At 41.0% G+C, this 13246-nt stretch overlaps 2 protein-coding genes across 2 annotated transcripts; one reads left to right on the forward strand and one right to left on the reverse strand.

Moving 5' to 3' along the window:
* Positions 1–6: 6 nt before the first annotated feature.
* On the forward strand, positions 7–4743 carry LOC118406847 (prostate stem cell antigen-like). The gene is made up of 4 exons (XM_035807201.1): positions 7–55; positions 826–898; positions 1546–1680; positions 3890–4743. Exons 2-4 carry the CDS (start codon positions 838–840, stop codon positions 4093–4095), a joined length of 402 nt encoding a protein of 133 aa, XP_035663094.1. The 5' UTR covers positions 7–55; positions 826–837; the 3' UTR covers positions 4096–4743.
* A 53-nt stretch (positions 4744–4796) lies between these two features.
* Positions 4797–12449, reverse strand: LOC118406848. Its single transcript, XM_035807202.1, has 4 exons — positions 12358–12449; positions 9174–9252; positions 7354–7476; positions 4797–6122 (listed from the first exon to the last, which is right to left on the reverse strand). Exons 2-4 carry the CDS (start codon positions 9229–9231, stop codon positions 5911–5913), a joined length of 393 nt encoding a protein of 130 aa, XP_035663095.1. The 5' UTR covers positions 9232–9252; positions 12358–12449; the 3' UTR covers positions 4797–5910.
* Between the last annotated feature and the right edge of the window lie 797 nt (positions 12450–13246).

Raw genomic sequence — 13246 nt, forward strand, 5'->3', positions numbered from 1 at the left:
TGTGGCGACATTACAGATTTTTCTGGTGTCGCTTGTACATCGCGGTTTCTCACAGGTAAATTTTAGAACTTAAAAAGTATCTTTTGATTTGCTTGGATTTTGAGGAAAGTTTGCTATCTGGATGTACGTTATATAAGACTTTATTTATGTTCGATGTAACGTGTTTTTTTTCAGCGTGTTTTTTTTTTTTTTCATTTTTGTGTGTGTATGTAAATTTGCTGTATGTATAAGTAGCAAACAGCATTGGATTATTTAGATGTTGCATTTTTTTTTACCTAATACGAAATGTTAAAAATGTAATAATGTCACCTTGTACATCTTGTCCAGAGTATGTAACGGTATACTTGACTTATAAGAAGTAACGGTCAATGGGGTGGGGTGCCCCACTAGCTTAGCACCAAAACCCACTTATGAATGACTGTATTCTCGGATGTACATGCCAAATAGGAGTTACTCAAGCAACAGGATGTGGTTTTGGAAACAGAAACATTTTGGATATGAATATTTGTATGTTTTGAATCTATTGATATGAATTTATGTCAAGGACCAAATTTGTCTTTGTATTTTTTTGCGACATTTTCCAAAGTAGAATTATCTTAGGATTTGACCGATTAGGGTGATCTTTCAAAGGATAAGTGATTGTTCGTAATCGGATATATGTTAGGATTAAACATATTTATGCTTTTGATTCTGGGTTCTGTTGGGCACAGAGGACCTTGGTTCGATCCTCTGACATGCCACCGGTAATGTACCCTGACCAAAGGCCACCTTCCTATCTGTGCTCTTTTTGCTACTTATTGTTTTTTCTTTTCATTTATTTTACAGCGTCAAGAGAAGATGGCGAGATATCTTTGTATCCTAGTCTTTCTTTTGGGATGCGTAACAGCGTCTGTTTATTGTAAGTACTGCCATTTTGCTTTGCCGGTTTATGTGTATATAAGAATCACGGTTATTGCTTGAGAGATTAATATAGAAATTAATCGATATGAAATCAAACAAGTAAGTTAAAAGAAGACTCGATCAAACTTGACCATCGAACTTGACCACTGGGTCAGCAACACCTACCCACGAGTATATCATTGCAATCCATTCAGAGGTTCTGGATTTTTTTAACGGGGTTGTTCAAAGCAATGTCCTTAGACCACTTTAAAGCAACGAACTAAGAAGTTGTAAACAATTACACAAGGAGATAGCAGTGAACATTAAATTTTGGTTGGAAGGCTGATAAGTTGTAGACAGGAGGGAAACAGTTCCATAGTTTGACAGTCCGGGGAAGGAACTGTTGCTGTAGAAGGACTTTGAGGCAATTGAACAGTTAGTATGGCGATGTGGTATTCCGAAAGACAAGAAAACACACATACGCACCGTCTTACTGGCATACAGAGTAAAAACTATACCTCTATTTTTCTTGGAGGTAATAAAAGTTACTTATCAAACATTTATCAAACGAAAGACAATATCTATTTGCAATGATGAAGCAATGATAATTATATACGGTTAAACCTGAACAATTGAAATTTGAATTTTTACTTCATCCCCCTTCAGGTTTGAATTGCAATCAGTGTGTTGCGCCCATACCCGACAGCCTATCAGAATGCCAGGCCATGAACACGTCATCAACCGCCACCAACTGTTCCGCCAATCTGAACAACTTCTGCTTCACCGCCCGAGTGGAAACTGGTAAATGATGTTAACTTGTTGACCTTTGACTTACATGTTTACAATGACGTAACCACAGGTTTGCGATAGCAAAATCTATATTGGTTTCAGGGCAAATTTCAGTATTTCCGGAGTTGCGCAGATGACCCACTTCCAGCCTCCTCAAAATGGTTGGGTACCCTTGACACAAGTGCCTGTAGAAATGTTTTTTCTTGAGATATGTTTGGATTCTGGAGGTGCATATTATAGGTAAGGGTTGTAGCTTCTATATTATGTTGAAAAAACAGATTTTTATTGATATTTGTGGTTGCAGTAGGCCTTAGAAGTCAGGTGTTTTGGTGTTTTTTTACAGGCAGTGAAAATGGGTGAAAAGGTCACGACCTATGTTTCGGTCCCGTACAACAAAATTCCGCCGTAATTATTTTCCTTTTTTTCTCATCAAATTACACTTTAGAGGCTGGATAACCATGCCAATGTGAGTTTTTCATGTTCTAAAAGTCAGGTAGGTGATTTTTGACAGCCTCTTTCTCCCATGATTCCAATTGTTAAGAATAGGCAGCCTAAATATCGAAATTTAGCCTGCATGCTTTCGGCAGGGTAAAGTTCAAAATTGGCGGGTTTCAAGACACTTCAAGTAATGCGGGAAGGGTTGTCAAACATCGTCACAAGTTTCAAAGACTTCACGGAGACCCTTCCCCCAGGATTGGTCCCCAGGGAGCACAGGTGTCAGGAGGGCTGTGGTAAAGTTTGTGGCTTTAGTTATACTTCATATCGTTTAGCAAAATATGACACAGACAGGGGGAAATGGTAAAATCTGCTCATCCTGGCATAAGGAGACTACTCTTCATTACTTTAGACACCAAAATTTGTATCTAAATGCTGTTAGGCTACACTTTGGAGCAAATACTGAGAGTGCACAGAATGGAGAATGGGGGGGGGGGGGGTAGGTGTGTCCTTGGGGCTTATATATCTTTGGGGGCTAAAATGTTCCCCAAAATTGGTTATCTGGGCAAAAGAAAGGCTTTACCTGACTCAACTGACTGAGATTTATGAAGAAATTCTGCCATTTTTGTGCTTTTGGGCCTGATTTCTTACTTTCTGTACCTTTTTTATTGATCATGCAACATGCACTCTCATAAAATGCTTCAAAGTCTAACCTGTCAGCTTTTCAATACAACTTTAGGTGTGTAAATGGTGGGAGAATACTCTCCTTATGCTAGAAAGATCAGCTTTTAACTTTTTCTTCAGTTTGTGTCACTTTTTGGTTAATGCTGTGGAGCCTATCAAATGCCTCAGACCACTGCCAAAGCCTTGAGGAAAGTCCTCTGACACCTGCCATGAGATCTACTCCCCTAAGAACATTCTTGGTCAGAAAGCTTTGAAACTTGGGGTGATGTTTGACAACTCTTACCCGCATCATGAGAAATGATTGAAATTTGTCAATTCTCAAGTTCAGGGGGGTGACATCAATGTCAATGGGCGCCGCCATATTGGATTTGAGGTCATGTCGGCGTCAAAAAATGCGAACACTTGACAGAAACTCACAAATAGGCTTATAGCAGCTGGTTCTTAATTAAGTCTGTGATAGCAAGTAGAGTCTAAGTCTAAGACCTACGCTATTGAATATCTATATCATTGTGCAAATCCTGATCAGGGATATAAGGGGGGGTCCACAAATTAATTTTGTCCAGTTCAAGACATACATACATGGGTAAGCCATGCAAAAACAATTAATTAACTACATTTTTAAACCCCTCCTCTTGATGCAAAGCAGGATTTGTGAGGTTTGTTTTCCTTGGAAAAGTGAAAGGTTATTTCCGTCTGATTATAACGAGCTACAATCAGAAGATTGAAATGACACCAAGATTCCAGCCCCTGTCATTGGTCGGATACAGGACAAAACATGTCAGAGGTCAGAAATTATGTCCATATATGAAAAATACATATTTTTTTGTTCTCACTACCAGAAGACTGGGCCTTTATGATCCCAATTCGCCGAGAAAACAATTATTTCAAAAATAAGTCAATTTTTAGATCGAGGCTATGTAAGGTGCATTCGACTGCGCAACTCTTGAGATTATTACCTTTTTCGTGGTAAAAGTGTATACCTTTGTTTTCTTGTAAGGTGCGCACTTTTCCTATCCAATGACAGCGAGGACATTCACCAGGTTTTGTCGTCCAATCAGAAGCGAGAATACTTAAGCAGGTTCTCTATCTCCTCCAATCACAGCGGGGATACTAACCGGGTTCTCCCGGGGTTGCATGGCGGTCAGCGCGGGAAATGGTTGCGTCAGCCTGGCGGGGGTAACGACCTGTCGGACGTTCTGCGCCACGGACGGCTGTAACACCGACAACGCCGGGCACAACATCCAAGCAAGCGCCACACTTCTGCTTGCGACTGTAGCGCTGGCGGTGTTAGCTGCAGTACGTTCCTGAATCGCCAGACGACAATAGCTGCAGTACATTTCAAAATCACTAGATGTCGCTACCATGACGTTGCTTGATACCACCAAGTAGTAGAGCGTTACCGACTATTAAATGTGTTTAGCGTAGATAACAATGACTTGATTCTCCGTTTAAAATTATATGTTTTAACCTCAGTATGAAACAGGTTGTTTTATTTGATCTAAGAAATTTCAGGGTAGACGTTCAGCGTAAAAGAAAATTTGAATTGAATTTCATTGTAACGATAGTCAAACTTGACATGAAATTGCTTTATCGACAAGTTACTTTTACGTTGTGTATTCACTGACTATACACCTGCAACACGTGATACGTATTTCACATGTTCAACTCGATCCTAATCTTAAAGTAGCTACCTATACAGAGACAAATTTGTTGTACACTTTCGTGGGTATTTTTTTGGCGACGCCTCATGGGCGAGCCTCACAGTATAGTATGTGTCCGATTGGCTAGAATTCCCAGAATTGTACATGCAGGAATTTTCCGGAATTTTTTTCCACTAGTGCGTAGTTGCGGGACTGAACCATTACCTTCATGGGTAAACTTTCCAGTCGTAGGACACGTACCGTTATACGTTGCCCCTTGTGGGTTTATTTGGGAGTAAAAAAAGACTAGACGTGACGTGTGCATAGTGGTGTTTTCAATACGCTTAGAGATTTTGTCTGGTTGGTGAATTTCAGAAAAACAAAGTTGTTTATTCACAAACACGTTAACAACTAATGTACACATCTCCTCCGGTTATCTTTAATTCAAGTAAACACAAATACAGACAAAAACAAACTCAGAAGCCATGATTTTATTCATGATACTTCATGTAGGGGTTACAACATTATGCACAGCAAGTATCAAACAACCAGAATTCAGAAAATTGAATTGAGGCAATTGACATCATTGAATGAATCAATGAATGAAGAATGCCTACGCCCAAAAGGCGTCTCCAAAATGATTTGTTTATTGCTTGGATTCCAAATAAGCAGATGTTGCACAAATATAATAATCTGTTTTGTATCGGAAATTTCATTTAAAACAGTTTTAGTAATGCATAACAAATACTTGTTTGGTTATAATTCGTCTTCTCTTTTAGCGATTAAACATTTCATTTGCACCAGATGCAAGCGGCAGGGTAATCAATTTTTATAACCCACAAGAGAGGGTTGTAAAGTAGTAAAGCATCACACTATCAGCACACAGTTTCTGGAAACTAAACCCACTGTTATACCACAATCGTCAAAGTTAACTATAAGGTATCGGTGACACAAACCTTGGAATTTTATCATACACGTGTCCGTCACCTTTTCACAAATAGCAGTCACAGTGTGTCTGCTATAATCCAATCAGGATACGCGTTTGATAACTACAAGTATAAGCTCTCTCACAGAGTTTAGAACGCATGTGCGGCGACATGAACTTTCGGTAATATGTCAAAGGTCAAGTCCCCGTAAAAGAACACAAAATTCGTCTTGACAATTTGTATGCAAATCGAAAAAATGGTCGAGACAAGGAATGTTTTTTCATTGGGACTTTGCCCGACATATTACCTAGCATTCCTGTTGCCGCACATGCGTTCTGATCTCTGTGAAAGGGCTTATACTTTAGGGACGTGTGATAGAATGTCCCTCAGAACGTTAGTTTATCTGGTAGATTAGAATTAAGAAACTAGCTTAACTCGTTGATACGTTGCCTAGCCTTCTGCATATTCCATATGGTTATATCGCCCTCCCTTAGTATACATCGACTAGATTTGAGTTAACTTTAGGGTAGTTTCCGATGCAGTCTTGAACGATCTTTTTAGTACACGGACAAGATGGCGGACAAGATCGCGGACACGATCAGGAACAGTGCGCTTGCGCGGACCATCCCAGCACCGCTGCCGGCATCACCGTTGTTGCAGCCATCGGTTGTGCAGTACGTAGAGCAGGTTCGAATAAAGAGTACAGAGAAACAACCTTCGTTGGTGTTCGTAGTAGTGCAACTGCGGACGAAGGACGTCCACGCGTCGCCTGTAAGGAAAGACGTACAACGGTTAAAGCCAACATGAATAAACATGATTAATCTCCAGTGGTATCGTCCACAATGACGTCACCATTCCATTCACAGCAACCTAGGGATCCGCCGCCATTCGCCAACTGTAAACGGTTTCGCTGGGTGAGTGGTGAGATCAAGAGGTCAAAGGATAGTCTATCCCTAAAGTTTCGCCGTTTCATTTTTGGCGACAGTTGTTTTGGGGACGGCTGAGATGACGGGCTTTCATATGACGTCTGTTTCTGCAATGAGCTATATACATATAGAATACAATATGGTGTAATCCGTATCACCCGAGGTGGCCGGAGGGTGATCCGACCCGCGCGAGGGCTGGGACCGAGGGTGATGCGGAATACACCGTGTTGTATTTTATTTATGTCATACCCACCTAAGAAAACCCATGTTTTGATGCAAAATGCGCCAGAAGTTGAACAAATTTGGTGCTCTCGAACAAAAAGTGTTGCAACAGCAATGTTCCAACGTCCAAATCAGTTATTCGAATAGCCAACCGTGCCACACTCGGCCCGCCCGAAATGGTTCGATTTACTCGAAGGAAGCCTGTGTGATACGCCTTTCGAACCTATGCGATACGGAAGTTATGGCCCGGTCCTTAAACACCCGTATCGAATGTTTTCGCGTCACAGGTATGACATAAAGATATGTATAAATTATATAAAAGCTCCTTGGTTTGTGCGTCAGTTAAAAAAACGTCTGAAAGTTGAGTTATTAACAGTTGCTTTCTCCTTTTTTTGTATCGGAGACCATTGCCAAAAGCCATATATTTAATATTGAACCAGCGTCTGCCTTCATCTGTCATTCTTTAAAATTTTGAAGTACTTTGCTCCAAACCATAATGATCGACTATTCGCAGGAGTGTGCTTGCTAACAGTAGCATACACACCCCTAGGCCGGCTTCACTCCTCTGCCAGCTTTTGATACTATCTTATATACCGTAGGATCTGCTTGGAGATTACAAACATGTTGAATTAAAATTATCTTGGATCTTGATTTATAACTGCACAAAAAAAGAAACACTTCCTTTTCGGAGGAAGTCCTGCACTACTGACGGCTGTAATACCAACAATGGCGGGCACACCATCCAAGCAAACGCCACACTTCTGCTTGGGACATTAGCTGCAGTGTACTGCTAAATCGCTAGACGACGCTAGCTGTGATGCATTTCTGAATCACTAGATAACGAAAACGTACTAGTTGTTACGCTGATCACAGCGCAATAGGAGCCAGTTGCGCAGGTAGTGGCGTTCGTGGGGGTGCTCTGGGACTGGCAGTTGTCGTTCGCAGAGGTGCCGACACACTGGATGCAGTCCAAACCTGCATTCAATAAAAAGGAAGAAAAAAACGCATATTTTAGTGTGTGATTCTGTATTGCGTTTGCGCAAGGACGCTATCCTTGGTCTCTCTCTCTGTCTCTCTCTGTCTCTCTCTGTCTCTCTGTCTCTCTGTCTCTCTGTCTCTCTCTCTCTCTCTTTCTCTCTCTCTCTCTCTCTCTGTGTTTGTGTGACACTGTGTGTGTATGTGTGTGTGTGCATGTATGCTTGTGTAGAATATTACACGTGTCTATGAGAATATAGCCTCTTCCAGGCTCCGCGAATCGCGATCGGTGGTCTAATGGTAGAATTTGGACAAATAGAGTCTATAGTACGCAAGACTCTATTTGTCCTGTTTCCACAATTAGACCACCGATCCGCGGAGCCTGGTAGAGGCTAGTGAGAATACGCTTGTGTGCGTTTGTGTGTGAGATGATTCTGTGTGTGTTCATGTGTGCTTGTGTGTGTAAGACTTGTAGTGTGTGTGTCTGTGTGAATGTGTGAGGGGGTTTACTGGAGGTGGGATGCATTTGCATATCTGTGTATTTGTTTGTGTGTCGGTGTACGTGAGTTTGGTTGTGTTTACATGTGAGAGTGTGTGTATGTGTATCTATGCGTCTGTGAGTGTGACTTTGAAGGTTGCAAGAAGTCTTGTATTCATCATTTGAAAAAAGTAACACTAGTATATTGTTGTACTTCTGTAAGTATGATAAAAGACATAATCTCCTAGCAGATTCATTTGAGGCAAAGACGGCATGCAGGGCTCATATGCGTGTGTGTGTATATGTGTGTGAGTGCGCGCGCGCGCGCGCGCGTGTGTGTGTATGTATGTATGTATGTATGTGTGTGTGTGTGTCTGTCTGTCTGTGTATATAAGTGTGTCTGAGTGTGTGTGACTGTTTCAAAGCCTGTTAGTTCAGACGTGTTCTCATTGTTTGTATTCACGAATCATACCAAAGCTAGCTTATTAATGTTTCTGATCGTAAAGAAATGTTAGTTCAAATGTGTATGTAGTTTTATACTGTACAAATTGTATTAGATTCTTAAACTATTTGAATGTTGTCAACGTTATGAAATGTGTTCCAATCGCACTAGAGTTCTAATCATGTCCTATATGTTTTTATTTCTCGTATCGGTCTGCAGAACGAACGAAGAATTTCTACAATACCCAACATGACTAGCCTGGAGTCCAGCCTTGTCCGCTCCCGAAGGTCGCTACGTTGGAGGGTAGTAACCTTCGGGAGAGGACAAAAGCGAACAAGGCTGGACTCCAGGCTACATCGTGATGTAAATGGATGTATTTATCATAGTATCCATTTGAATTTTGAATTCAGAATGACCACCGCTTCTCGGAAAGCCGCAAGAGGACACTAGCGTGTCCAGTTCGGATGGACGCCGGATGATCTCAGCAGGGAACATCCCCAATCTATCCTGACTCAGCAGATTGTAAAGATGAGTCAATTTTATTTTAAGTAACCGGTAACTTGCTTACTTTGCTTATGGCCGACCGGTAACAATGACTTCCTGTCATCACTTCTATTTAGAACAGTAGTTTTGGGCTTGGGGAGAATTTTATTGTGTTGGGTAGAAATAAAACTCCCAGTGTTTGATGCCCCAAAACTGACTTTGTACATTATTGCATACAGTTAGAGCTAGACTATTAGATACACTAAGATTCAAAATGTCTTGAAAACAACTTACCGTAGGAGACGGTGAAAATGCTGGCCAAAGCGACCAACAGAAGTAGACGTCCCGACATGGTCTCAACTTTAGATCACACCTGTAGCGAACAGAGGGATAAAATAGAATTTTGTTGGTAAAAAGTTTCTCTCCCTCTCCCTCTCTCCCTGTCTCTTACTCGGTCTCTCGCTCTAGTTCTCTTTGTGCCTCTCTGTCTCCCTCTTTCTGCTTATGCCTCTCTTTCTCTCTCTCTTTCTCTCTCTCTATCTTTATGCCTCTTTCTCTCTCTTTGTGTGTCTCTGTCTCTCTCTTTCTGTCTATTTCTCTCTGTGTGTGTCTCTCTGTCTCTGTATGTCTGTCTCCCTGTCTCTGTCCCTGTCTTTCTCTCTCTGTCTCTGCCCCCCCCCCCCCCTCTCTCTGTGCTAGGATTGGGCACTGTGCCAACGTGGATCTTTTTTCTTTTTTTCTTCATTAATACTGACCAACACAACAATTTGTCTCTATTGTACCATTTGTCCCAAGTTCACTATCCGTATACCACAACAGAGCAAATATTGTTGATGCAGACCATGCTATTCCCACTATTCGTTAGACGTCACGCCAAAAACTTTGTTATTGTATCATTATCATCGTACTTTCATACATGTATTTTTGCAATTAGCCTTCGGGCATGAGTTTGCAATAAAGTTATTATTATTATATTATTATTATTATTATTGCACACTGCAGGTAGAAGAAGGGCCCGAAACTCCTAATTTGTGGTGGTCATATGAAGCTGTAAGTCATTTGGTTTTTATACGCCATGCGGTACATTTTTATACGCGGGGATGAGTAGGGTCCGAAATAGGATTCAAGACAGAATCCATTATCACAAATGCGTGTGCATGGCGTTGCATTGGTCATAAGAAGTTTAGAAGCTCTTACACAAAGCTAATGCTTTCTTTAAGTCGACAAAGAGTACGAAGCTGTAAGTCATTTGGTTTTTATACGCCATGCGGTACATTTTTATACGCGGGGATGCGTATACGTAGGGTCCGAAATAGGAGTCAAGACAGAATCCATTATCACAAATGCGTGTGCATGGCGTTGCATTGGTCATAAGAAGTTTAGAAGCTCTTACACAAAGCTAATGCTTTCTTTAAGTCGACAAAGAGTACGAAGCTGTAAGTCATTTGGTTTTTATACGCCATGCGGTACATTTTTATACGCGGGGATGCGTATACGTAGGGTCCGAAATAGGAGTCAAGACAGAATCCATTATCACAAATGCGTGTGCATGGCGTTGCATTGGTCATAAGAAGTTTAGAAGCTCTTACACAAAGCTAATGCTTTCTTTAAGTCGACAAAGAGTTATGCTTTGTGTGCAGAGAACTTTAAGCGTTGTGTGACATTTACACAGTTACCCGACACTATGATACCGGTACCGTGCTCTGTGCCTAGCGGTTGACAGGAGAGTGTAACCACATAACGATAAGCCAATTGCGGCTCAAACAAAGAGAACAAAGGAGGCCTTAGCGACGTTATTCAGCGAGGGATATATCAAGCATACAAGTGTAACAGCGATCCATAACATAAATGAAGCGAGTTAGAAAAACCATAGAGCAAGGCAAAACAGTTAGACAATACATTAAGCGTTATTTGAGCACTTTTTTTACTACACCCGCCGATTTCATTACTGGTATCTTTACTTCCGTGAACAGTTTCATCAGGTTGGTACGTCACTGAATAAAGCGTTGTATAAACTGTACCGACTTTTAGAGTAAAACAACACAAAATGTTCCTTAACGGTAAAAACGGTGCGCTGACATTTTAGAAGTAAAGATACCGAATAAAGATACTATTTTTTACACAACCAGTGCTTTATTCTCACCCCCCCCCCCCCCAGGCCAGGGAAGGCCCCAAAAGCCCAGTCTAGATAGGGTTAAAGTTTTGATTTCGAAAAAATCTGAGGAACAATAGAGGTAAAAAAAGAACGTTTACGTTAAGCAGAACTGATCATGAAAGGCTTAGGAAAAGACACAGGTTCAATCACTTTTTTTGTGTGTGTGTCTGTGTGTTTTATTTTTCAGAAATGCTTTTTTAATTTTGTTTTTTAGAAAAAATATTTAGCACTAACACATCAGGTACCAAAGCATGGCATATGAGAGTAAGGAGACTTCGTTCTAGGGATTTCTTTTTTTCTCTCTCTCTCTTTTTCTGTCTACGGATGAGAAATTCTCTTTCTAAACTCCGGGAGACCGAGGGTTCGAATTCCGCCGAAGTAATCGACTGAAACGGCTTGCACCCCAACCGAATAAACGTTAAGCCCAGAACGGCCACGTTTTAAGGAGGCATTTTCTATATAAATTTAAAAGAAAAAAAAGTCTGGTATTGGTTGGTAGATCGTAGAGAAGTCTAGGGGGTCTGGAATGAGTCGTCAAGTGGTTGAGAATTGGTTGGAAGTCAAGTACGCAGGTAGACAGGGCGTAGTTGTGACTTCAATCTGGATGCGACTACTTCCCAACCTATTCACAACTTTCTCCAGACTTTTTGACGACTGCTGCCTGACTCCTTTCTAAATCAGAGACGACTACTCCTAGGACGTGAACCAGTCTTAAAACGGTTGTGCGATAGTCGTCACAACCCATAGGAGCGGTCGGCCCCCGCTTGAGGCCGACCGCTACCGACCCTCGGTCGAACTTATCAGTTTTGGCAAGGTCGCGAGACTGTTCTTAAAGTATGACAGGGGCTTTGCGTCTATGTCTTGATGTGTTTTAACAAAAAGACAAAATGACAAGACAATTGCAACATCAAAACAACTAGTGATAAACACATCACGAAGGTAACTTAATAGGCAACCACCCTTGCGTTACTCTACTGTAGTAAAGGTTTACAAAACATACATTTATGGACAGAACTTAAGGTTAATTCCTTTCCTTAATAGCATCTTATTTTTTCCCAATGATACTCTTAACAAACAAACATATCCATAGAAAACAAACTTTGCGTTTGTAGGACATTTCCCAAGATGGCATTCTTTTGTTTGGGCGCCAAAATGTAGTCTATAATACAACACTACCTTAGCAACGGCCATATATTCACAATTTCGTTTGGAAAACTTTCTACAAAAGTTGAACGCACGATCCGATGCATTGAGACAAGAGAATACATGTGTTTAACGAAATAATTACCATTTTTGTACCGCAAGAAAATGCAAAAAACCTACCACAAAATGTTCAGATGTCCGGTCTTGATGAGTACTGGGGGTAGTGTGAGGAATCCCAGGACACTGCGACCGTGTCACCTAACCGTCTTCTATTATGGGCGTTACTATTATCACACCAATGGACATAGAGTACGGTGCATATTGATGGGCATCTGACAGTATAGATGGGACAAAGGAGTAGATCGTATTTCAACGTACGACAGGCAGGTGGTAAGAATTACGTTGTCAAAAAAGGGAATAACTGGCACTCGTTCTGAAACGTGGAAGTTGTAAATGTTGGGGTTTGAAGAATTCGGGAGCACAAAAAAAAAGGAAAACATAATAATAATAATCCCAACTCTGCGTTTCATCTCAACAACTGCTGCAGTTCCTTGATGAATCACCGTGTGGCGCTGTAGATGTTGAAACTTCATAACATATAGTCTGCTGTAGTAGTGTTGTATTGGACGAAGTGATAGTAGTGGTATTGACCGAAGGAGGCCAAATATAAAGTAGCAATATCCAGTATCGGCAAACCATACAATATTGAATTATGCAAATGCACTTCACATTAAAATTCTGGTACTCTATGAACGAATATGCACACATTTCACTAACGTATACATGTCACAAGTATGAAATCCCTACCAGTAATTACTCGGGCGCTTTCTCATATAACGGCCAAAAGACGACTAGCTTTTTGAGCTGGTATTAGATACTTATCAGTAGGTAAATCCTTCAGTTTATTGGTCATGATGCATTTTGCACATCGATCATGCAAAGTCTGGACATTTTTCTTCTGTCTTCAAGTGACATAAACTGTCTTCAAGTACTTAAGTGTCATCCACTGCTGTTCTGTTTTCAAACCTGTCCGGAATTTCATTCAAATATTGAAAGAAGCAAAATGTGC

This window comes from Branchiostoma floridae, chromosome 19, assembly GCF_000003815.2.
Source record: "Branchiostoma floridae strain S238N-H82 chromosome 19, Bfl_VNyyK, whole genome shotgun sequence".
NCBI lineage: Eukaryota > Metazoa > Chordata > Leptocardii > Amphioxiformes > Branchiostomatidae > Branchiostoma > Branchiostoma floridae.

What these genes read in the sequence shown, in the direction of transcription:
- LOC118406847 (XM_035807201.1), top strand. Translation starts at nt 838, where the DNA reads ATGGCGAGATATCTTTGTATCCTAGTCTTTCTTTTGGGATGCGTAACA. An exon ending in CGTAACAGCGTCTGTTTATT is followed by an intron (nt 899 to 1,545) that starts GTAAGTACTGCC and finishes ATCCCCCTTCAG; the next exon opens with GTTTGAATTGCAATCAGTGT. An exon ending in CACCGCCCGAGTGGAAACTG is followed by an intron (nt 1,681 to 3,889) that starts GTAAATGATGTT and finishes CTCCAATCACAG; the next exon opens with CGGGGATACTAACCGGGTTC.
- LOC118406848 (XM_035807202.1), bottom strand. Translation starts at nt 9,231, where the DNA reads ATGTCGGGACGTCTACTTCTGTTGGTCGCTTTGGCCAGCATTTTCACC. An exon ending in CATTTTCACCGTCTCCTACG is followed by an intron (nt 7,477 to 9,173) that starts GTAAGTTGTTTT and finishes TATTGAATGCAG; the next exon opens with GTTTGGACTGCATCCAGTGT. An exon ending in TGTGATCAGCGTAACAACTA is followed by an intron (nt 6,123 to 7,353) that starts GTACGTTTTCGT and finishes CTTTCCTTACAG; the next exon opens with GCGACGCGTGGACGTCCTTC.